Genomic DNA, 24,039 nt, shown 5'->3' with positions numbered 1-24,039 from the left:
AACTGAGTGTATGAACATCACAGTGCTATGCAGGAAATCCCAGCTGGAAGCAAAACAACAATTTGAAAAAGTCTAAGCTAATGTCTGAGTTGAATTTAAGAAAAAGGATTTAGATTAAACCTCTAAACTCAAATATGATTATCACATTATACATATACACAAAATCTCCTTGATTGAAACTTCAGAAGCATTTATTTCAGATATATAAGAAAACTGAAGGTCATGCTGCATGAAAAATATTACTTTAATCCAAGGAATAAGTTACAGAATTTATATCTGCCTAAGAGAAAGTTCAAAATCATTGCTATACTTTTTTCTGTATGTACCTGCTATGACACAAAAACCTGAAAGGTTAATGCCTTGTTCCACTTTGGAACAACTGGGATATCTCTCTCAAAATAAAAAAACCCAAGCTGTTAGAGGTTACCATGATGCTGACTGAGACTAAGCCTCTTGCAGAAAAAAGAAAACAAAACCGAAATTCAGACTGAAAAGTTAAATAACCCATCTCAAAATGTACATCTGCAGAATAAATCACTCTTACCATCAAGAAACACAGGTCTTCAATTAGCAGTCTTGCTTTTGAGCAAGCAAATATGGCATCCCTTGATTTTACTATAGAAACAAGAAGAGGCTATTTGCATTTTAATTTAAATAATTGAATAAAGTTTCTCTGCTTTATGAAGATATACTCAAAATGCATTTAAAGATATTTCTACCTGTTAAAGGTTGGCAGATGCTGTCCTGAAACACATGCAGGAGAATCCTACTGTTTTACGTGCTTTTGCACTGAACTAAAAGAACCATGTTAAGTATATTCCCACCTAAAAGAACCCATAGGAACTGTTTCAATCAATGTATAAACTGCTTGCTTGCAACACAGTTTTGTTGGCTTTCGATTAATTTTCACTTCTAGCGTACTAATTGTTAAGTCCCTTAACTAGCTGATTAGAATCCAATACAAAGTGCAGGCTGGACTCCTTTTGAGCAAATTCTTCAGCTTACTGAAGCAGAAATTGGACTGAAACAGCTGCCAGAACACGTTTAGTACTTGGTTTCCTCGTCTACACCTTGTGCATGTTGAGCATGTTTAGCTTAGACCAGCGCTACACTGTCACTGAGCAGGGTCACTCGGGACAGCACAAACCTGAGTTGCAGTCCAGATTTACAGTCTTGTCTTCCCTTCCACGTGCATTCTGGAACAACAAACACCTGCACACTGTACCACTCATGAACCTTTCCACAGAACAAGCCAGATTTGGCAATGGTGATGACAAAACACTATGAAGGCAGAGGATTTTGTGAGTTACACATAAACAATTCATGAAGTATGGGCACATCTTGGTTATTTAAAAATATAAGTTCACTGGAAACACAACTTAGTTTTCCTTTAATGGAATTTATTTTTCACAGCATGGTGCTTACAGTACAGACACTAAGCTGCTGTAGGTTTTCAACTCACAAATACATGCCCACCTGCGAGAGGCATTCTAGTAAAGACAACCACACATTACATTCTCCTCCAACCTCCAGTAAAGTGCCTGCTGAACAGAATAAGTTCCTTGAAAACTACAGCCCAAGAGCCCCCAGAGAACACCTCAAGAAGGTTCAGATCTTGAAAAAGGACCTCTCTCAGCCCCACTGCCCTCTTTAGGCAGCACACTCACAATGTGTTGTTGCTTCTTGAGGCACCCAGGAGCCAATCCCTCTGTTCCTATCTGGTACCACTCACGAGATGTACATACATACACACACACAATGCATGTGTACCTATCCTACCACTACAGTGTGACACTCTTCAGTGTACATTTCCACCCCCCTTTCTGAACCCGTAACCTTTCACCACAATAGAAGTAAAATTGTTTTTGCTTCTCTAAATTACGAAGAAACATCAGGTTTAAAGCCAATATAACTTCACTACCCCTTTCATTGTATCTTCTGATGTAACATTGCTTAAGAAGTGATTTACCTTTAAGCTGGTAAATTCAAACATTACTTCAACAAATTAATGATTAAGAATTAACTGTGCAGTGAACCACAACACTGCATTTGCTGACACTAGTAAGTGTTTGCTTGTGGGATGTGCTGCCTGGAGAGCAGGCAGCCCAGCTTTGCAAGAGAACACCCAGCTATAAGGTGACACAGGGCAATCTAAAAATGCAAGGTGAAATAGAAAAAAAAATAACTCTTTGACCACTGGAGCTTACCAAGTTGTGGATTATGAAACCAAATTGTTTCTTATTTTTAGCCAGTATCCCTCCAAATGAAACACAGCCTAATTACCTTAGCTGTCAGACAGTAACAGTTACAACATAAGAGATTCAGAGTTAAGAGAGACATACTGTTACTTTAGACTAAAGAGAAAAAGCTGACAGATGAAGTTCAAGAGTTCACATCATTCTGGGAATTCAGAAAGATAAATTCTGTGTGTTTTTCTATCAGAAATAACAGAAGACTGGAATTCATCGCATATGTAACTCTGAAACAAAATGTAACTACATTACATCTTCCACTCCCAACTAAATTAAGCAGTTGTCTGTCACACCTGCACAAAGTGGCACCCCTTCAAGAGCAGTACCTTCGTTTCCCACCCTAAGCCTGCAAGGTGAGTTGTTCTAGCCACAGGTTCACATGGTACATCTCAATAACAACCAACACAGTGTTTAAAAACAGGAAATTATGGTACATCGTTGTACAGTTTGACTTTCCTGTGAATGAAAAGAAGGCTCAAAGAGTCACACCCCAATGCAACAGATGGCAGATGGATATTAAGATAAGGACATAATGCTCAGTAAGTCCTATATGTCACTGTAAACATGACAAAGACCTTCTATACATGACACTTCTGGGAATGAAGGGATGGAGATGTTACTCTGAAAAGGTTCATTTTACTAAACACAAATTATTATTCACTAAGAAGTCTGCATTTCAATAAGCTTTGTCTCTAATCATTATGTGATCTATAATCTTTCAACTGCACAAAACATTCATTGGCTATGCTCCTTCAGCTTAACCATGGCTCTAAATTTAAGTAGCCTGAGAAAATAAAGGCTTAAAGAAAACATTTTGTCTAGTACACAATAAGAAGCCATACATCTTTTCTCTGCAGGCATCATTTCTCTGCAGGCATCTCCCACTTCTGCAGGCACCAGCTGAAGGGCTGATCCTGCCAAAGTCCACAGAGGTTGGGGACACAGAGATGTATGTATCATCGTTCTGTTCCATAACTGTGTGTGATCTATTTCTGTACACATCATAACCATAGCTAGGCATGTCACCTCCTTGACACACTACTAGCACACACACTCCTGGAATTTGCACAGAGACTTCTTTCATCTATAAATGAAATAAATTTGTTTAGGAAGTCTAAATAGACAAACTGAAAACTACAACCAAAGCATGGAAAGTTCATGTTGGACAGGAAAAGCTACGCAGCCTCAAACAGCACTCTCGTGTTTTGCTCTTACAAGTTTAAAATACACTTGTGGATACTTCAAGTGTTCAAAATTTTCTGGTTTATGTCATAGTGACCTTGTAGAAAACATGTCTGGTTGGTTAGTTTTAGGTTTGCTTGTTTTGTTTTTTGAAGACCCTCAATAGGTTATTAAAATCTTGTCCAAGAACAACTTTTAGGAAATACCTGTACTTTAAGCAGTTAAAGAATTTTAATTTTAATAAAATCTAGGATTTCCAGATTAATTTTAGAAATCACATACCTTTAAAGACATCAGGTAAATGTGATTCTTTTTAATTTTCTGAAATGGATCATATTCCACTTTTGCATCAGTTGAGCTCCAACGGATCAAATAGTGGAATTGAAAAGACTTCCTGCTCTCTAGATATGAAATGACTTTCTACACAGTCCAAAGAAAGAAAAACCAAATCCCAGAAGCAAACACTAAAAATATATTTATGAAAATAGTGGTACTACTCTATCTTAATTTTTAAAAATGTGTTGTTCTAACTGAAACAGACAAAAATATCTGTGACTGATAATAATATATCATTGCAAATACTTGTAGGATTAATCGGTTTTGGAACACGTATCCACAGGCTAAACCACACACACTAGATTATTCATCTGACTTTTGGAGTCAGGCTTCTACACATTTCTAGCCTGCTTATGTTAATACCACGAGTCTTAAGCTTGGGCAGTATGAATTTACAGCAGATATGGGAAAAATAAAAGGAGAGTAGGTCACTATGTCAAGAGAAGCAGCACAGCGGTCTGCCCTGTATTACTCCCTTGGGGATCCCTGGTATATTGGGTAGGGCACTTCTGAAAGTTACAGCACCTTAATGATGACAGTTTCATAGAAGCCCTTATAACTCCCCAATACAGCTATCCACAAAGGACTTGTATGTAGGGGAAAATAAATGTATCTTTTCAACCTATGGAATACATATAAATAACGGTTTCCCACAGAAACACGTGCTACATTCCTCCTCAACAAGGAGGCTTAATAACTCCTCGTGTCAACAGGGCTTGGAATAAAGAACCCCTATCTTTAGTATACATTGGGCTGTTTTATTTGGAACACATTCAAAATGTTATTAAAAACACAGCACAATTTTCTGGAGGTTGAACACACTCTGCATTCCAGGGGTCTGTCCAGCCAAGGGTTATAATCATAAAGTCAGGTATTTGTTACTGAACTTCTGTGACTACAACACTAACCTTAGCTGGCTAACTCATGGCAAGACTTGACTTCTCTCTCACAATCACACTCCAGGGTGAAAGAAAAAGGCACGTTTCAGAAGCGACAACGTCTCGAGATCCACAAAGTAACATAAAGTGACTGACAAGAAACAACAATTCCAAGAGATCATGAAAAAGTCAGAGTACCTAATACAAGCCAAATCTAGAAAACCTTGTATTTCATAGGAATTCCTGGGACTCTCACCTGGAATTTGTACCTGAGGCTGAGGTTAGGAAGAAATAGGAATACTGAGATAGGTATTTTTATAGTGAGAAAAATGAAGGTGAAAAAACGTGAATTTCAAAACTCTGCCATGTAAAATAATGCTAAAAAGCATGACCTGGTCAAGAAAACCAATTTAAAACTTCATTTCAATTAATTAAAAGCAGACTAAGGAATTAGCGAAGTACGCAAGTTCAGCACACAAATTCTAAAATATATTTTCCTATATCAATTTGAAAAGGAAAACAGAGGTAGAAGCATTCTGTCATTATGCCATCTCCATCTTGTTAACATAAATCTCTCAATTTTCTATGAAAACTTAGAAGTCTCATTAGCTCAAATTCAGTCATTTAATAGCGTTACAAGAAAGCTAAATCACTGAGCAATGATGATCTCGGGAAGGTCTGAGGCCATAGTGATGTCTGTACCCCAACAATCTACTCCAACAAACTGACCACAGAACTAATCTAATGCTTTATCAACCCAAATACTTCTTCCCAGCCCAACTTCTCAGTTTAGAGAGTTAAGCCACTGTGAAGTCCCATAGAACTAATGAACTGCTGAACTTTGTAACTGAAATGCAAAGTTCAACTATCCCCAATGGAACCAGCTATAACCCAAGCAGCTCAACTGTTCAGATTTGACCACTTTCAAGTTTTTGTCTGCATGAATCTCACATTTAGATTATCTGTGCACTCACACAGAGATTTCTGTCCTTCCCCATAACTTCATAGTTAACTTGAGACAATTTGATTTCTACTAACACGAAACATTTAGGACATATCTGAAAAAAGCAGTAAAGGAAAGCAAACACCATTTACATCTTTTGCAATAACTAAGACTGGCAGTACTTTGCATATTACTACTACCTTATTACTTAGCCAGCAGAACTGACCACTCTGACAACCACACATGCCTGAAATGACATCGCCTCCTGACGCTGCAGCTTTCACCAACCCTGAGCCACCTTTAAAATCAATGTCAGTGATGCATACCACAGAAGCAACCAAGAAAATGAAGACATCGATACATGTCAATCCTATCCATCTTCTTTCAATTCACCTCAATCTAGCTGAAACTTACTTACCTTATTTCAATTCAGTCTCTCTGTATTGGAATCCTTAAGCCTCTATACATGTAGCTATACTGCACAGCCAGGGCTATTCTGGTCTTAATTTCCTGTTTTAATTTTTTCCTGCATTGAAGAGACTGTTGATACAAGCCCTAAATACAAGCTATGAAGCACACAGGTGCATTTAATACTACCTTTAAGATGTGGATCAAGTAATTTTTTACAAAACTAACTTTTAATTGGGCATAACATTCAGAAACCAACCAACAATGAAGCTAGCCCTGAGTGAGATCTATGAAAGGAAAGACGCAAACCTTCTTGCCAAGAGTAAAGACAACAAGAATTTGGTTGCAAGTGCAGTTTTGTTACCTTGGACACACAGAGCACGAGGCCTGACAATGCTAAAAGAGATGCCTTTTATTACTGTGAGCGTGTCTGTTCTGGCGACAAACCCACAACAGGTGGCTGCTCAGCCCGTGCTGGGCAATAAGCTGCAGAAAGGTCACACAAACCGGTTTTGCACCAATACATGGTCCCCCAAATGATGCTGTTATCACATGAAAAGAAGTCCAATTTCAGAACCAAAATGCAGGGACAACAACTAATCCTGAGAATCACCAAGCGTGCTCCAAGTAGAACGAGGGCAGCAGTACAACTCTGCCCCAGCAATGAATGTATCACTCTGCTCAAAGAAGGCTCAAGGTTTTGCAAGCTAGATCTGTGACAGATGAAGATTTCTGGTATCTAAAGTAAAAGAAGCAACCAGATTTTTTTTCCTAGTTGCAGATCATTTAGCTTTCCAGAGTGCACTCTATTTCCCTCTTCCACATGCTATTTAATCAAACAAAAATCATGCTTTAGTGTGAAAAAAAAAAAAAAAAAGAAAGATGTCATTAAGTTTCAGTAAGTCCTTCTGGGGCCTCCTGCCATTAACACCACATTCAATATTGTCATTAATCACGACCAGGTAGTTCAAGCCATATGGGATTTGAGACTCAGTATTTTCCTACCCCAGACCTTGGCTGAGAAAGCAAAGCTTTCACTCTAAATACAAAAAAATGAACAGAGTACAGTCAAGCGTGGCCAGACTCCGAGCACACACACTACAGAAAAACGTGACTCTGAAGCACAGTCACCCTGCTGAATCATCACTCAAGAGCTGAATTATTACATCAGGATCAAACACTAAATCCTAACGAACCTGTTTAAAGAAATAAAGTTTGAAGAAGCATGAAAACATATTACCAGATATGTCTGTGAGTCTTGTTGGCAGGAGAAATACTGAGAAGCTGGTTGAAAACGCTGATCTTGCCCCCCTTGTCCTAGGCAGAGTTAACTCTTCAGATACAAACCGCCCATTCACTATCTATACTGTCATGAAAACGCCCGGCCTTCCACTGACAACTTCTGAGTGTAGCTGTGCATCATCTATGTAAAAAGTCCTCAATACAGGGAAGGTTTCACAAGTACTTAACTTACTGTCATCATTTCCTCATTGCTTCTCCATATTTAACAACATTATGTAATTCATTTTCTTTTATTTACTATTATGACACTAGAGACTATAAATATTTTGCCCCAGATGCAGAACCACTGTGGAATAAAGCACCTGGTATTTCCAGTTCATAATCCAAACAAAAGAAAGTGCCTATAAAAGCAAGCTACAGAAACATGCAAAGCAAGCACTGGTCAGCTCCCTCCACTTCTACCCTAGCAGTGGGTTTAAGTAAAACTAAACTAAGGAACTACGGCATTAGTATAAAAAATGTTGGGTCTTTTTTAAATAAGCTTTTCTTGTCTTCCTCCTTATTCAAGTTTCACAGCATACATATGGGTATGAATAAGTAAGGGATTCTTCACCCTAACTTCAAGCACAGCAGCTTGAGAAACGTTTCAGATTAACATAAATGATAATACACGTACATAAGGCTGTCTTTCAAAGAGGTTTGATGATTTGTAAGCACAGTGTTTACGCAGATCAGGTCAAGTCAAAAGTCTCATAATGTAAGTATTTAACTTATGTAAATCTGTTTATCACTCCTAAGGAACGGGGATGACTTCAAATGCTCGCTAATATACACAGTACACATTTAGTGCAACTTGCATGAATTCTCATTCCAATTTTTAATTACTATGCAGCCTGTAAAGACAAAAATCCACTAAGTCAGATTGTTCTTTTTTCATTTTATCAGAACAATTAACTTTAATCATGTAGTACTTCACAGGCACTGCTTTTCTACACATGCATTAGAAAAATAATACAGTGAATGAAGTTTGAATAAAAGTATTAATATAAGTATGGAAGTTTACCCTTAAACATATTTCTACCAGTATTTCCTTAGCCAGCATTCATAAAGAGGTAACACAAGGCTTCACTTGTACTCACTATATGCTTCACAACTCTCAACAAAAAAACAGAAACAGCATTTCTTTTTAAAATATTTTATATTATGCTTTTTTTCCAGAGGCAAATTTCTATTTATACTGTAACTTCTCAAGATGCTTTGTGAAATTATAGGAGGACTAGGAGGAGAAGATTTTCATACTGTTAAATAGCCCCTGGTACATTGAATTTGATTTTACTTCAGATTTTTAAAGTTTTAGACAAAGAGTCTGAATTAATGACTTTCTGGACATTAATTTTCTTTTTACCTACTTAAGAATAAACTAACCTAATGTTTCAAATCCATAGCTTTAATTTCTGTCTCAGAATCTTAAAATTAAATATCCACCCATCCGTATGGAGATCCAGGCATTTAGGTTTTTGGATTTATTAAAATCTACTTACACTGATAACAGCACAGGGACATACGATTTGGCACAGTAAACACAGGTTTAACTGCCTAATTGCTTGGATTTTGTATAGTGGATCATTATGTTAATGCCTCTGCAGTAAAGTGCTAAAAGGGAATTCCCACAACAAGGCTTCTCAGTGCTGACTGAGAAGGACAAGGTAAGACACACTGGGCTAATCTGGGAAGAGACTGCTTTTCAGGGACACAGGAGAGGAATCTTCAAACCAAAAGGACTGCCAAGCTCTGCCAAAGGGAAGTAAATATGCCCCAACACAAGACTCCATGAATTATGTCTTTGTCTGAATAACCCAGGGACACCAGATGATTACATACTGGGGAGATAGCTTCCCAGCACTTCACAGGATAAAGGCACTTGATAAAAGCTCACTCCTCTCTGCACGTATGCAGACTTGCTTATTATACAGCATTCAACTGGACCTTAAGATAAACCTCATTAGTTTGTTCATCCACTCCAATGATGACACTGTACATTATGCTCCCTTGAATCCTTTCTCCCATGTAAATAATCTGACACTGATCCCACACCACACCTGAACCTGCTCCGTCTTCCCAACCCCAGATTCACAGACATGACAGAAAACTAGGCTTGTGTAGAGGATCTAAGAATGTTCTTGTAGAAACACTTGTGCTTTGGTAGAAGAAAGACTTAATGAGAAGTTTTCCATAATAACCAGGTATTCTGAAAGAATAAATATACCTTTAACATTTTTGATCCAAGAATAAACTGGATCAAAATAAAACATAAAAGGCATTGCCATAGCTATATTTGCTAAGAGCCTTTTAGCAGTTCAATATTTCATTCTGTTTCCTGAAAAAAGTTTTATTGTTGTTTTCCTTAAACTTATGTCCACATTTAATCGCCCAAAAAGCACCTCCACCGCACAGCAGATGTGTCATTAACTATTTCTGAAAAAAAGTGAAATAAAATCACCCAGCATGAGAATACTATGGAATAAGTCAACACTAGCAGATGGTGTTTATTTTGTCACCGCTTGTGTTAAAAATTACCACCTATTTCATCAGTTCCTTTAAGGTAGAAGTTTCGTGTAAAAAGTGGAAAAGCAATTTTTTATAAGCTGTCACAGAGCTCCTTAAAATATGAGCTCTTGTTTTCATGGCTTCCAGTTTTCTAGGACATGGTGCAATACACAGGAGATGGGTTTGTATAAATCTGACATGATCGAGTATTTTGCTAGCAGCTCAGTCTTTCAACACACAATCTGTTTTGTTTCTCAAGCAAATTTTCAAATTCTTTAGTTCAAATACCGCTGTTTTCAAGACAAATTCTGTAACAAGTGTTAAGTCTGCTCCTCAGAGAGGCACCTGGTAGAACTGTCAGCTTGTTTTCTTCTAGGACTCGACATGTAAGAGAGCTTTATTTCCCCCTCAGAAGTTCCTGTGTTCTCAGTATTGTATCACACACGTTTGGCTCTGTGGTTTACATTTGCTGTTTGATTGTTTCTTAACAAAACAGCATGTTGCACGAAGAGCAACTGTACAGCCTGGACTCAAAGAAATTTCTAAATTCCCATCATACAATCAGGTTTTGCTCATGCATCTTGGAAAGATTTTTCATTAAAACAGAAATGCACAAAACCTCCCAGAAATGCCAACCCATACAACCCTCACTAAGGCAAACCCACGCTGAAAGCAGCAGAGTGAACTAAGTTCCTCACTACTGCTATTTAAACAACATTACTATAAACACCATGCACAGTATCCATACAAAGCATTTAAACAGTTTTCAACAAAGCAAAAACAACTTATTTAAAATATCTGAAGGCTACTGGCCATCAGGCTACCATTCTCACTGGTGATTTTAGACGTCATGCCACAAAGACATCATCCTCCCACATCCCCATACAACCAGTTGCATTTTATATCTAAGTCATAAGCCCAAGATAAAATCAATTCCATTTTCTTCCCCCAGAAAAGTCATAATCCCCATAATTAAATTCCAGTTAAATTGATAATGTCACGAAATTACTTTAAGAACTTACTCGCACATCCCAACTCACCACAGATCTGAGACAGTAGTATGCCTGCTGCAGCTACGTATCAAATACACCACTTATTAACTACAGTCACTCAAATCTCCTTTTGGTATTGATGGGATTACACATGAGCTCAGAGACAACAGATTCCACGACAATGTCCAGATTTGTATGTTCACAGTTTACTCAAGAATTCCATGTCAAAACAGCAGAGATGCTTAAACCACAATAATAGTGGCTGCAAAGTGAACCAAAAAGTGGGGAATGGTAGAAAAAAGGCTGCCTAGACAACCACTGGTACTGCACTGCAGCATGTTTTTTTAATTTCTAGACTCAATCCTTCCTCCCTCCCCGTTAAGTCTTCTATTGCAGTTAATGTTCAGGTTGGCTTCCACACACTATTCAAGGAACTGATCCTTTTATCTTCATTATTTAATGAGAAGCGCGGGTCTCTGTTAGTCTCCCATTCAAATCATACTCTAAGCTGAGTGATATTAAATTTCTGCTTTTGTATATTGCTCATCATTACACTATCTGAATGCTTTAAAAGTGGTTCTGATAAATCTCTGAGCTTTTGCTACATTATTTTACAGTTATAAAAAGATACTCAGGGTAGATTTGTTTCTTGGTTTTAGTTTTAATTCTGGATGTTTAGCATGAGAGAGATTTGAAAGGGGTTTGGTGGATTTTGGTTTTGGTATTTTTGTTTGTTTGTTTAAAATCTATTAAGAATTCTTTTCCCAGAAAAGAAGTCAGAAAATGAGAGATTTAGAGCTACTCCAAATACTAGGTGGGGGAGAGATTTTCCTATAGAGGCTTTTGTCCTTCTCCCTTCCAAAGCCTGAACATAGATTTCTGAAGCACTGACCATTATAATGCCCAGCTCAGCACTTATCCTCCTTTTTCCCCCATTACCTCTTGGTTTGCATCAGCAGCATCTTTTTCCTTAGCAAAGCAAAGGCTGACTAGATGAAGAAACCTCACATTTTATTAGAGCACAGCAAAGCAATGCACCCACTAAATGAGCACCCTTAATAACCGGGTACCTTTAAAACGAAAGCCTGAGGCTCTACTTACGGTGACACAGAGTCCTCTTCCATTGAAGCAACATGCACCCCAAAAGCTCTGAAACACAATTTCGATGTACTCTTGGCCAGCTGAGGCCTTGAACCAAGGTTAGTGCCATCTGTCTGGTTTTGGCAGCATCCAGATATAAAAAATCCTATGGCACTTTTTAAAAGGAATAGAGATGAAGCCTGAGTTTGGTCAATTCCTTTGAATTATTAACACAGCACATTTGACAGACATCAATGCCAGCCAGAATTTGGATCTTTAAGCTCACTCCACCTTTCTTACCACTTTTAGAGCATGCAACAAACTATTTCACTAGGCATATCAGATTTAGTATGTCCAAGTAATTACACTCATAAAAGCCATGGAAGTACAAAGTTTTTCTATTGCTTGGCTCAGTTTAATTATTTTCTTAAATGCATGCTACTGACAAGCCAGAGGTGCAAATTAATACAGCTGTCAAATAGTAAGTTGCTATATAGTTATTAATACATTCTCATCTTTTTCTTAATTTCTAGAGCCCTGAACAAACACAGTAACAAAAATTAAAAGCAATATAAAAATCAAATTTGTTTGAACTGGGAAGGGTATCAGATTGTCAGAGAAAAGAAGTAAACCACAGAGAAACTGCTTCATGAAAAACCTCAAAGCTTCAAACAAGGAAAGACGTTCAGATGGATGTAATTTGTAGGGCAAAACCTTTCCATAACCCTGGAAAATGCACTCACGTTTTATTTTTTGTGATTTAGTGTGGCCCAAATAGCACAGCCCATTCATTTTACCTGTGCCAAAGTCCCTTCTGCAACACTAATAATCATTAATGCCTCAGAAATGCAGAGATATATCATAGGATCATAGGATCATTTCAGTTCTTTATTAATTTCATCTTTATTACCAACCATACACATGCCACCTTAGGCAATTTTTAGCATTATATATGAGCATTATGGAAATTTAATTGCACTACCAAATGCTCTTGCTCACACTCTTCTAAGAGGCATGGAAACAGACAAAACAGTCCTTATCTCCAGTTTGAAAACACACTAAACATTCACGGGTTGCATCAGCTATGAAACGGTCACAGATCCTCAACACGTCCAAGAATCTGATGTAAGAAACTGTCCTGATGTTTGTTCAGACACTGAGATTCAAAGCATAGTGCCATTCACTAGTTTATACCAACAATCAAGGAATTATGGAAAGAAATGTTTGAGAAAAATCAAATTGGGGGTGATGAGAAACCTTATTTAAATATTAAGCAAGCAGAATATTATTCCTGCTTAGGGCCTTGCTTCAGCAAAGCTGATGCTTAAGTGCTTAAGGGAGAAGCCCACCTGGAAAGGTACGTTTCACGTTTGTACTGGGTCAAGGTTACAATGAAAGAAAAGAATGAAACAGCAAAATGTCATTAGGCAGTCAAATAGGAGGCCAAAATTGCACCATGGAGGACAAAAACGGCCCCACTAAATTCCTAAGGGTCTCTACTGATACTGTAGATAGTGTAAGCATACCTAGCTAATGAATGAAACACAATTTTTGAGTCTGAAAAACTTGAAAAGGAAGATGCCACTGAATCAGTATCTTTGTACTAAATTCCCTTCAGACACCTTTGGATTTATATTCCTATAGTTTATTCATTTTTTTCCTTCTGCTAAAAAGTACATTGCAAGTTTTCCAAATGACCTCCTCCTCCCAAAGGAGTTTGGCTCTCAGGGAAACAAAAGCTCTGTGCATGTAGTAATGGTAATCAAAAAAAAAAAGAAAAAAGAAAAAAGAAAAAAAGGAAGAAACTATATCAATAAGGTAATTCCCTTAAAAAAAACCCAAAACAACCTAACAAAACCCTGCAGGTGTTTTGCACAGCCCGAGACACAAAGCTTTGGTGTCACACCAAGTGAGGCTGGCTGAATCTGAAACTCTTAGATCAAAAAAGAATTCAAATCAGGATTAAAGATGAACAGAGCTCTCACTAAATCTTTCATTAGTCAGATTTAAGAATTGCTGAAGCAACACGTATCACACACAAGCTTTTACCAATGAGATAAAACACAAGTAACTGCCCTTGTGAAAATACTGCTAGATACAGGTACTATACTGCCTGCATGTGTCCAGATCAAGCACCTCTTACATGTCTTTGTTCTCTTTCTCTCCACATAAGGTGCCCAGTCCCGTGAAGCAACATTAGCTCAAGGAACATGTAGCTCCTTCATCACCCACTGAAGAGTCCCAGTAAAAACCCCACCCTTACCTAGTTCAGTCAAATCAAATCAATTGAGAAGAATGAAAGATAAATAAGTAGTAAAGAGAGATCAGGTTTATTCAACAGAATATAAATACCTGGGGGAACAAAAAAAAACCAAGCAAACAAAAAAAATCCCACAACACACGACAATCAGAACAGAAACAGAACTAGATTAATCATTCCAGACTCCACAAATTCTAAACTACGTTCTAAGTTTACAATGTACACAGTTTAAGCAAGATAAAAACCTTACGTATTAGAGAGTTCTTTGTCTCAGCCAGCTGCTGCCAGCTTGTCTGTCTGTCTTTCAATTTCTCAGAAAGGTGTGTGTGAAAATCTAAATGAAATAAAACAGATACATTTTAGAGATGGCTCTTTTTCTCCTTTTCTTTCATTCCATTCACCTTTGGTGTAATACAGCCCACAGAACATTTCACCTCCTCCCACCCAAAGCATCGCTGAATAATAAAAAATACATTACTCATTATTATCTAGAGATTGAGGATTCTTTTATCTTGTTATCAATGACACATAAAAAGGCATATTGAGTAGCAGTAGTACCGGGGAAGTCTTGCTTTGCAGGAGGTACACATACCCACTGTCAGTATCACTAACCATGAAAAAGGACAGAGTGCATAACAATCTGGCGATAATACGTGCGTTAGAATTTAACCTGATGCCCAAGAGTTTCCATCCATGCCATACAGCAGGTACTTAAGATCATACTGACTTATTTTCAATGTATTATCTATTACTCCAACAGTCAAGTAAGTATCATTACATCCTTCTAAAAGATAATATTTATTTTCTAAAAACTCAGCTTCTTAAGATACATTTGGAAAACACTTCCTGCTGGAATAAATCACTTCTTACATGTTGATTGCAGCAGTATGATGACTTTTACATTGACTACCAACATCATCAGGCTCATTCTGCTGTATCTCAGCTAGACATGAACCAGTGAAACTGCACTGTTGCAAGGATGCAATTTATTATTTTTTTTTATTTCTCTCATAAAAACTCTCCAACTTTAGGAAGACAGATTGAAAGATTTATTATATACAAAAAAATAATCCTTTAGCTTTGAATAGCCTCGCTCTTTGACTAAAAAGAAAACAGCTTTCTTTGGTTGTACAACTAATTAAAGTATACCTGGGTTTTGAAAACAAAGCAATTAAGGATTCTTCTTACACTTGAAAAGCAAAAAAAAAAATCAATTGAAAATTGTTATTGATTTCATAACAAGAGAGTTTTCAGATGTAGTAAACAGGAAACATAAAACCTATTTTTATTTATTTACATGAATTTCCTTGCACAAACCAGCAACACAAGAAGCCAGATAATTAACGTGCGTTCACTTCAATTCTTGTTCCTCTTTGCCTTTAAAGCTTCACCAGGAAATTATTTTACTAGGTACATCTCAGGTTCAAACCCTTAGTAACTTTTAGAAGATAATTTAATCTGGCACCCAAGCCTCACCAGAATCTACAATGAAAATATGCTCCATATACTACAGTAATTTATTATTTCCAAAGGAAAAAAGGCAAAGCATTGACACTTGAAGACATAAAGACAGCTGGCCAAAACAATAGAAAATAAAGCACTCTGCAAGCTAGAGATGTAAAACAACAAATTATCTATTTGTTTAGGAGCACAAATATTCTGGACTGAAAATGCATGTAACAGAATTAATGTGAAAGAATGACAGCTACTGAGTCTTACATTGCTGGCTTTGAGGATAAAAAATAAATTTAGAGGGACAAGTTATAATTGCACAAACAAAAAACAGGTTTTTAAACATCTCCTTGCCACACATGAAATTCAAGTTTGATATGCTATGACTGTAAGCAATTTTCAGGTATTTTGGTTCATGTCCAATTAGTTCAGCTTTACTTTTGATGATAAAGACTTTTGATTCAAAAGTAAGGAAGGAAAACTGTTATCAGGAACACAAAAAATAATTCCAAGAACAATACGCAGGTGAATGCAGAACACAATGACTATCAATGCAGATTTTGTTAAATAAATAATATCACAGCAAACTTCTTCACTTTTTGTGTTCCTATCAATTTCTTCAAAACCAGAATTCTAAGTCAATGAGATTTCATCTTTTTTTTTTGCATTTTAAAAGTAGGAGATTTGAAATGTAGGTAAACACATGCATATGCAGGAGTATATAAAAAAGGGAAGTCATGGATGTGTTTCACTGAGGTGTTTTTCATTTCAAAATGGGATCAAGTTCTTTGATATGATGCAATTCTTCTCTAGCACTAAAGCAATTGTAGTAGTTTGTGATTTAACAGCTTCTGTTATGTCACACCCTATAGCATGCAAATTTAACTCTTTTTGATTTCATTTTTCTTTCAAGAAACCTGAATTAATCCATCCACAAGTTATCCACTGACATTTTATCACCTCTAAGCTCGTGTATGTTACTGAACCTGTTATTTTACCTGTTTACCTGTCTGGCCACCTTGGGATATTTGTTCCTTCCAATTACAAGGGGTATGGATGAGGACAACAAACTGTTCCCCCAAGGAAGCTCAGCCATCCCTCTTTTTGATGCGAAACATCTAAAACTAATAGGTAAAGCATAAGTTTCCAAGCTCTAGTTCTCAAACACACATAAAAAATAAATAAAAAAAAGGTTGTTGCCAAAGCCCAAAGGACAGAAACATTTAAATGCTGAGACACTTTAAAAATAGTGTCATCTGAAGGGAAGTCTCCATGGGTATTACCTTCCTTTGACACTCATAGGGAGTTAAACCTAATTGCATTTAGGGTTATCTCTAGCAGCTACACTCAGAATCAAACATCCTCATGAGGACTATTGTTCTAACTAATCTACTTATTAGGCTTTTATTCAGATTTAGTACAGTCTTTTATAAAAAAAATCTCAAAGGGATAGTAATGGATTTTGCAATTATCAGACAGGAAAGAATAGACTCTGACCTACAATCTTTGGCCTTGCCAAAAATTGGGAAAAAAAAAATCTTTTGTAAGGAAATCACCAGATCATCAAGTTAATTTTGGTCCCTATCAAACACCACTCTTTACACCTGGAAAAAGCAAAACCTGTGTGAATTTACAGTGCTCTCCTCTTATACATTCCACAGAACCACAAACACCCCACTGGCCACAGGTCCATCTGCTCCTCAGTACCTCATAAACCTGCTTCCCTGACACGACGCTCACAGGTAAGCACGCAGCAGTTCCCAGCTTGCTACCTCAAGGCCTGCTTTAAGTTACAAAGCAATGCTGAGACAGCCAACTTTAAATAGCAGTATAAATACCAGCAACACGTTTTGCAATTTGAGAAAACAAATACTGCAACTCCTGCACCAGTCTCCTGCGATGCACACTACGGCCAGAGCAACTGCTTGTCTTCTACACAGCACTCTGCAGGCTCATTTTCCTCTCCTTCCTTCACAGCAGCCCCTTCAGAAAACGATGCTCTGCTTCCACCCACCTATTACTTTTTAACATCCATCTGCCTTCCCTCACACCCAACAGTCTCCCACAGGGCCTGGCACTGTGACAAGACCTACGTGAGGTCTCCTTGCTGTCCGATAGGCTTGCTGACGAGGCCGGGCTGTAATGGCTCTCCCCACTCCCGCTGCCTGTCGCAGCAGGAGGCAGCCCTGAGCACCACACAGAGGTCCTGCTCATTAGGGTCCCACAGCAGGGCAGCTGGGGGCCTGCAGGACACTGGGCTCTCACTTCCTGAGGTTGATCCACCGAGTACCATGTTGTTCTTATTTTACAGCTCCTCTTTTGAGCTGGCCTAATGACGACTCACAATCACCACCTATCCAGGACCAAGTATCACCCTATTTCCCTTATTTTTTTCCATAATCCTTACACCTCTCTGCCAATATTCATCTAGAAAATAACCGTAGAACTTAACATATGACCAGAGCCTAAATATCCTCCTAAACTTTGTGCTACCTTTTCCTCTTCTATTTATTATTTATTATTATTTATTTAACCCAATTTTTCCTGGTAATAAACAGTAAGAAAATAGTTTATATTTATAAGCACTGAAAAAAGTAATAAAACCCCCCATGCTTAATTTCAAGTTGCTTGTGCTCCCTCTCAAGGTTCACACAAACCCACAACACTCAGTAACACGCAGTAGCTCTGTCTCAGTCACACCTGCCTGGCTGAAGCTTGTCCCAGATGTCTTCCATACCCTCTCTACTGAAACAGATACATGTATATATTTATATACATATATAAAAAGAGCCTATCACTCTATTGATAAGCATTCTTTGGAACCACTCTGATGGCAGAGGTGAGAACAGGAGTCAGCCAGTCAGTGCCTCAGCCCTGCTGCTTCCAGCCGATTTAAACACACTTACACAGCTGAACTTTGCTTAGCCTGAATTATTCTGATTAAGTACTGTATATTAGTTATTACACCATTACCCTTACATTAAATTAGCTTAATTTTTCCTTTTTGTAATAGATTTGAACTGGAAATGTTGCTATTTTGCCTGAATATGAAACATACAAACGTTTCATGAATGATTCCAAAGAGCAGAAGTCGCTCCTTTCAGCACCTTAATACACTTTCATGGCTATTTGCTCAAAATTTATTACCGCTCATTAAGGTTTTTGAGGAATAGGACAAAAACCATTACAGCAGACAGACCACTCTCAGTACTTGGCAGGTCAAAGCTCTATGTTCTCCTCAACCAGCCTTGTTTGGTTTTGGGTTTTGATAAGATTCTCCCCTCACATATCAGCTCAAGCATCCTGGACAGACATAACAAATGTACTTAACCTACATGAACACTATTTCTGGAAGCAAAGAATGATTATGATGAAATTAGAAAAAGCCTGTAACACAAAAATCATGCACAAAAGTATGGGAATACAAACTGTTCTGCAATAAAAAAGCCATTTTTCTTTTCTGATACTGTCTTGACAGAGTTACTATCTGCTGTTTTACTTGATTACATTCTATTGCACAGTTTATATCCAACATTTTGTTTGATCTTATACAAAAGTTGTTTAATTTTTCTCTCCTCTGAAGCACATTCACCAAGCCAATTAAACTGAAAAAAAATTTACCAGCATACATAGCATACTAGCAACTCTCAGGCAGAATTATTTTCCAGCACAAAACATCCTCAAAGACATCACCAAAAATTCATGCAAGAATGACAAACACTACAGAGGACAATGCTTTAGTACTAGTTGAAGTATGTCTAGAAGCCTACTATAGTTCAGCAAATACCCCATTCCCCCTTTCCTCTGTCTACCAAAGGTAAAGTTAACAAAATGGGAGTAAGAAGAATTTTTCATTCACACTTATTTATCACGTCCTAAATGCCCAGCAACAGATCTACTGCACCAGGAGCTGGATTTTCTGAGCACGCTGCCCATGTCTCTTACACAGATCCAACCCAGATCCAACTAAGAGATTAGCTACATTAGTAACAACAGTACATGATTTAAAACCTTCATTTAGTATTGTCATTTCCTATGGACTAATAAAAGCATTAGGTTATGCTGGTACCATGAGAATCACAAGGATGTGCATCATTCAGATCAGCACAGCAGAGTGCATAGACCTGTCTATTGCCCATTTCTTTGAGCAGCAGTCTGTCTGCACTTACGAACTTAAAGTGAACTGACACTAAATTTCAAATGGGTTTAAAGTCAAATTAAATGGTTTCAATTTGTCTTATTTCTACAAAGAATTAGATACAAGCGTTCTTAAGTCCAAACGAATACATCTACATAGGAGTTTCAATCAATTTCACAATACCGCTTTAAAATCATACCACAAAATCACTGGTAATTTGGACAAATCTTCTCAAATGTCCCTGAACAGTCAAGCCCTAACGTCTACGTAAATCAACCTGGTTATTGACTCACATCAGAAAAATACTTTTAAGTGACCTCCATACATTTTTTTTCCCCTCTTTTGCTGTTTTCTTCTAATTTTGCTTTGGTTTTTGGTTTTTTGAAAGGAAGAGCTAATTTAACAACTATTACTTTATGCTGTTAGGAATGGGTTAGAATCCCATACAGGTCAATGACAGTTACAGGTCAGTGCCCCCATAACTTACAAAACCAGAAGTCACACCTCTCACGGGAATAATATATTGAAAACCAAGAAAGCTTCAGCCTCAAGTCTTTCTCTTTAATACCATGCACATCTTTCTCTGAAAAACCACTTCACTATTAGTTCAGCTTCTGTTCAAATGACTCTGCTTTTAGATCAAGAATTTATGCCTGAAAGACCAATAACTGAACTATTAGGCTAATAGGGAGAATTTAATTTATCGAAGTATAAACTAAACAGTTCCTGGTGAAAGTCTGTATCACTTTTTCAAACCTAGCTATTTGGAAGACAAAAAAAAGACAGACATTAAATAGTTAGAACCAGTATCCTGACAAACAGAGCAACAAAATTCACATTAACTAAAATTTACAACAGAAGTATTGTACCAAAACCAACCAAGACTTCAACTAAAGCACCAACTGCTCTTCTTTATTGCTTTTGGAAGCACATAAAACTTTGTAGATAACAACTATATAGAAAAGCCTAAAAAGAATTTTACGAATTCTAAAAATAATTACTTCACAAGAATTTTGCTCCTTACTGTGGAGCAATTCTGACATCCCATTCTTTACACTTTCAAGCTGAAAAAGTAAGAAACAGAAAACAAAAACACACATCAAAATTATCTGCCACGTACTAGTTTGTTGCTGCTCTTGTCAGTTAGGGAATAAACCTAAGTTAGCTGCTGTTGCTAAGACTGCTCTTGTTTTCATTTATCAACTAATGTCAGCAGAATAGAGCACTGTGGCAGCTGTGAAAGAAACATTAAGGGTTCCTAAAACAATGGAAAGAAGGTTTTCCAGTACAAATGTTCAACTCTAATAGTGCTAAATTATTATAGTCACGTTGGGTGTTGCATCACCCTGCCGCTCCTCCAAAAACAAGCCACTAAAACATGAATTCTTGTATTGAAAGAACACTGTAAAGCTAAGACATATGGACAAAAAAAAAAAAGGTAAGGACCAAAGTGCTACCACATTAGTCCTACTGACATGCTATGCATTTTTTTCAATGACCTGAATATTCCATAGGCCCTACACCATCCTGTATGCTTCTAGCACTCTATCTTATTGCTCATTTAAAATTAAGAGGGTACCTAAAAATAGAAAGCCTAAAACAAATACATGCATGTGTGTTCCTAGGGAGCTGGCGATTGAGATCAATATTCTACAAATAATAATGCCTTCCAATGCAAAATGGAAAAAGTTCTCAAAAGTAGTAACTTCAGCATCTGACTTTCTCATTATACAGTTATGTTATTCATTGTTAAGAATTATTGTTTTTAAATTAAGGCACATTAATTAATTTATCAGCCTCAACCACCTTTAGACCTACTTTTACTTACTGATGTCTCTTCTTTTTACAGCAAGTCCTATTAGTGGAAAAAAAAAATCAAATTATAGTTTTCAAGTAATTTAGTTGGTAAAATCTGATTTGTCAACTGTGCCTGTAAACAATTTTGAAGAACTAAGAGCTGACACACAATTCACAGGAAGGCAAGCAGACAAACTTACTGTCTTACTGTGTTATTTGCTGGGGAAAAAAAATTACAAAGGACAAGATTTCAATCTCAAATTTTACCAATTATCTCCTCAGCCTCTATAATGAGATCACCAGTAACTCTGAAACAAATTTATTCTAGTATCCTTTGACAAAGAATGTAAGTGCAACCTGCAGAAAGCCAGATTAAAGACCTTTTATCGCATCTCTAGCCTAAGGAAAAGTATAAACTAGAGTAAGCGTGCAAAGATACTCATTCAGAATAGCCTCTGAAACTCCAGGAGTTTCTCACAGACTTCCTAAATCCAACCCTGGTTGGATTTTTCTTCCATCAATTATAATCATAGACCCTTCAGACCACTGAGTTCAACTAAAATTTCTCAGGCCTACCTTTGAATCAGCGTCTGTCGCTTGTATTTACAACGCCCAGGGACAAGTAGTCAGTCCAACAACTTTCCTGAACATTACTTGAAGCAGATTCTTGATCATTTTGGATCTGCCATTTGCTAATTTGATGTTGTATATTTCCCATATAGTGAAAAAGCAATGAACAATTGCTTATTCACATTCTCTATGTCACTCAGCACCGCACAGACTCCAATCACCTCACCAGCCACTGGGATTTTACACTAAAGAATATAAAACTACAAAGTCATTCCTCAGAGGAAAGCTATGCTGTACTTTGGGTAACCCATCTCACTGGCTTTTTTGTATTTCTACTATATAATTTTTAATGGAAGAACAAGAAATCAACAGTGTCCAAGGTACAGATATCCCACACCTTTATACAGTGGCAGTGAAGATGTTTCTGGTTTGCTCTTTTGTTCTTACCAACTTGCACTGGTTCCTTCTCTTTGTTGTTTGAAGGGGGGTGGTTTGCATTATTGCAATATTGCATGGATATCTTTTCATAGGATTGCCCACTATCACACTGGCATGACTTTCCTGAACAGGGACAGACAATGTGGAGCCCATCATATTTCCTTATCAATTACCAATTTAACCTTCTGGTTTCTCTCTTACCCACTCAGCACCAAGAGATTCTACCGGAATTTCTCCCTGTCTTCACTACCCTGGGTAGTATCTGGCATACAGGAAGTTATCACCTTGATAGGGTGTGATCACTTCATCTATTCCCAGATAGAGTCTAGCCTTAAAGACTCTGCCAGTTTCCAACAAACCAAACAGTTTATAGAAGAGCCAGAAGAATTGCCTGGACAAGACAGATATGCATAAATGTATTATAAGTTCATGTTGTGCACTGTTAGACACAATGACTCAAAAGGGATATACCATTTTAGAGTAAATAGACAACACATTCTACATGTACCAGAAGGATATTTGTCATGTGAAAAACACTGCAATATATTCTACCCAGGCTACAAGTAACTGAGTCATGTGGTGAGTGACCTAGTTTCCTTTCATTTTAAGTGTATTTTTAGTTATTCCCTGTTGATTTATATTTTCATTAAAACCTCAGGGGTATGTCCTTTTGCAGTCTGCTGGAGACTAAATGAACATACCATGCTTTGTAAAGAACACCTAGGCATTTTCCCTCAACATTCTAAGTTATATTTCTAACAAGACCTCAACTGAAGGACAAATCAGCATCATTTGTTTATGGCTTATCTTATTTTTCCTTCACAGGAATTGAAACATAAACCTAAAGCAGAATGAACACTAACAAATGCATCAACTGGTAGTGCAGCCTGATGACTGCAGTCAACAAAGGACAGGACACCACTGTGCTCTCTGCTGACTGTCACAGCATTCTGCAGTTGGCACTACTGGCAGTGTTCTGCGTATCTTTTTTTGCAACTGAATTTATATAGAACTACTTTGAAAATCATCCCGGTACTTATACAGAAGAGATGTCATTCATTTCTGTAACCTTGTGGAATGGCATTAAGGAGATTATATTGATTTGAAATGGAAAAGACAACTCGCCTAATAAAAAAGCCCTCCAATCACGCAGAAGGTGCATTAGATGCGTTTAATTTTTGGAGAATTCTGAGCTTAATTTGCAGTAAGTGGAAGCTTCTGATTGTTCTGAACCAGAAATGTGAAGTCAGTGAAATGAGATTCACTGCTGTCATTTTTTTTTTTTAAGTATCAAAATTGACCATACAACTTCAAAATTTGCATCTGGTTCCAAAAGTTCAGACCAATTAGTCACCAAATTTGTGTTCTGCCCCTTCTCTACCACTGAATTTAGTTACAACATTAGATTTTATATAACAAACATGCACAAAATATTGCAGAATGACCTAGCTTCAAATGAAGGCTCAATTACAGTAATGATCTTGATAATTATATTAGGACAGCCTAGGTTTCCCTTCAGCCCTC

General features: G+C 37.3%; 1 protein-coding gene across 6 annotated transcripts in view; it reads right to left on the bottom strand.

Annotated features, from left to right (window-relative positions):
* Positions 1–24,039, bottom strand: part of TENM2 (teneurin transmembrane protein 2) — a gene marked incomplete at both ends in the record, with an annotated part of 509,065 nt that overhangs the window by 286,030 nt on the left and 198,996 nt on the right. For 2 of the 6 annotated variants that reach the window (XM_084268596.1, XM_084268597.1), the window contains one exon: positions 14,371–14,454. The exons of the other annotated variants lie outside the window; for them this stretch is intronic. In XM_084268596.1, coding sequence (XP_084124722.1) covers positions 14,371–14,454 — 84 coding nt within the window. The remainder of the gene's footprint in view (positions 1–14,370; positions 14,455–24,039) is intronic. 6 annotated transcript variants of the gene reach the window in all.

Source organism: Gallinula chloropus, assembly GCF_964237585.1.
Source record: "Gallinula chloropus genome assembly, chromosome: 10".
Lineage (NCBI taxonomy): Eukaryota > Metazoa > Chordata > Aves > Gruiformes > Rallidae > Gallinula > Gallinula chloropus.
This window is presented reverse-complemented; position numbering and strand designations above follow the sequence as displayed.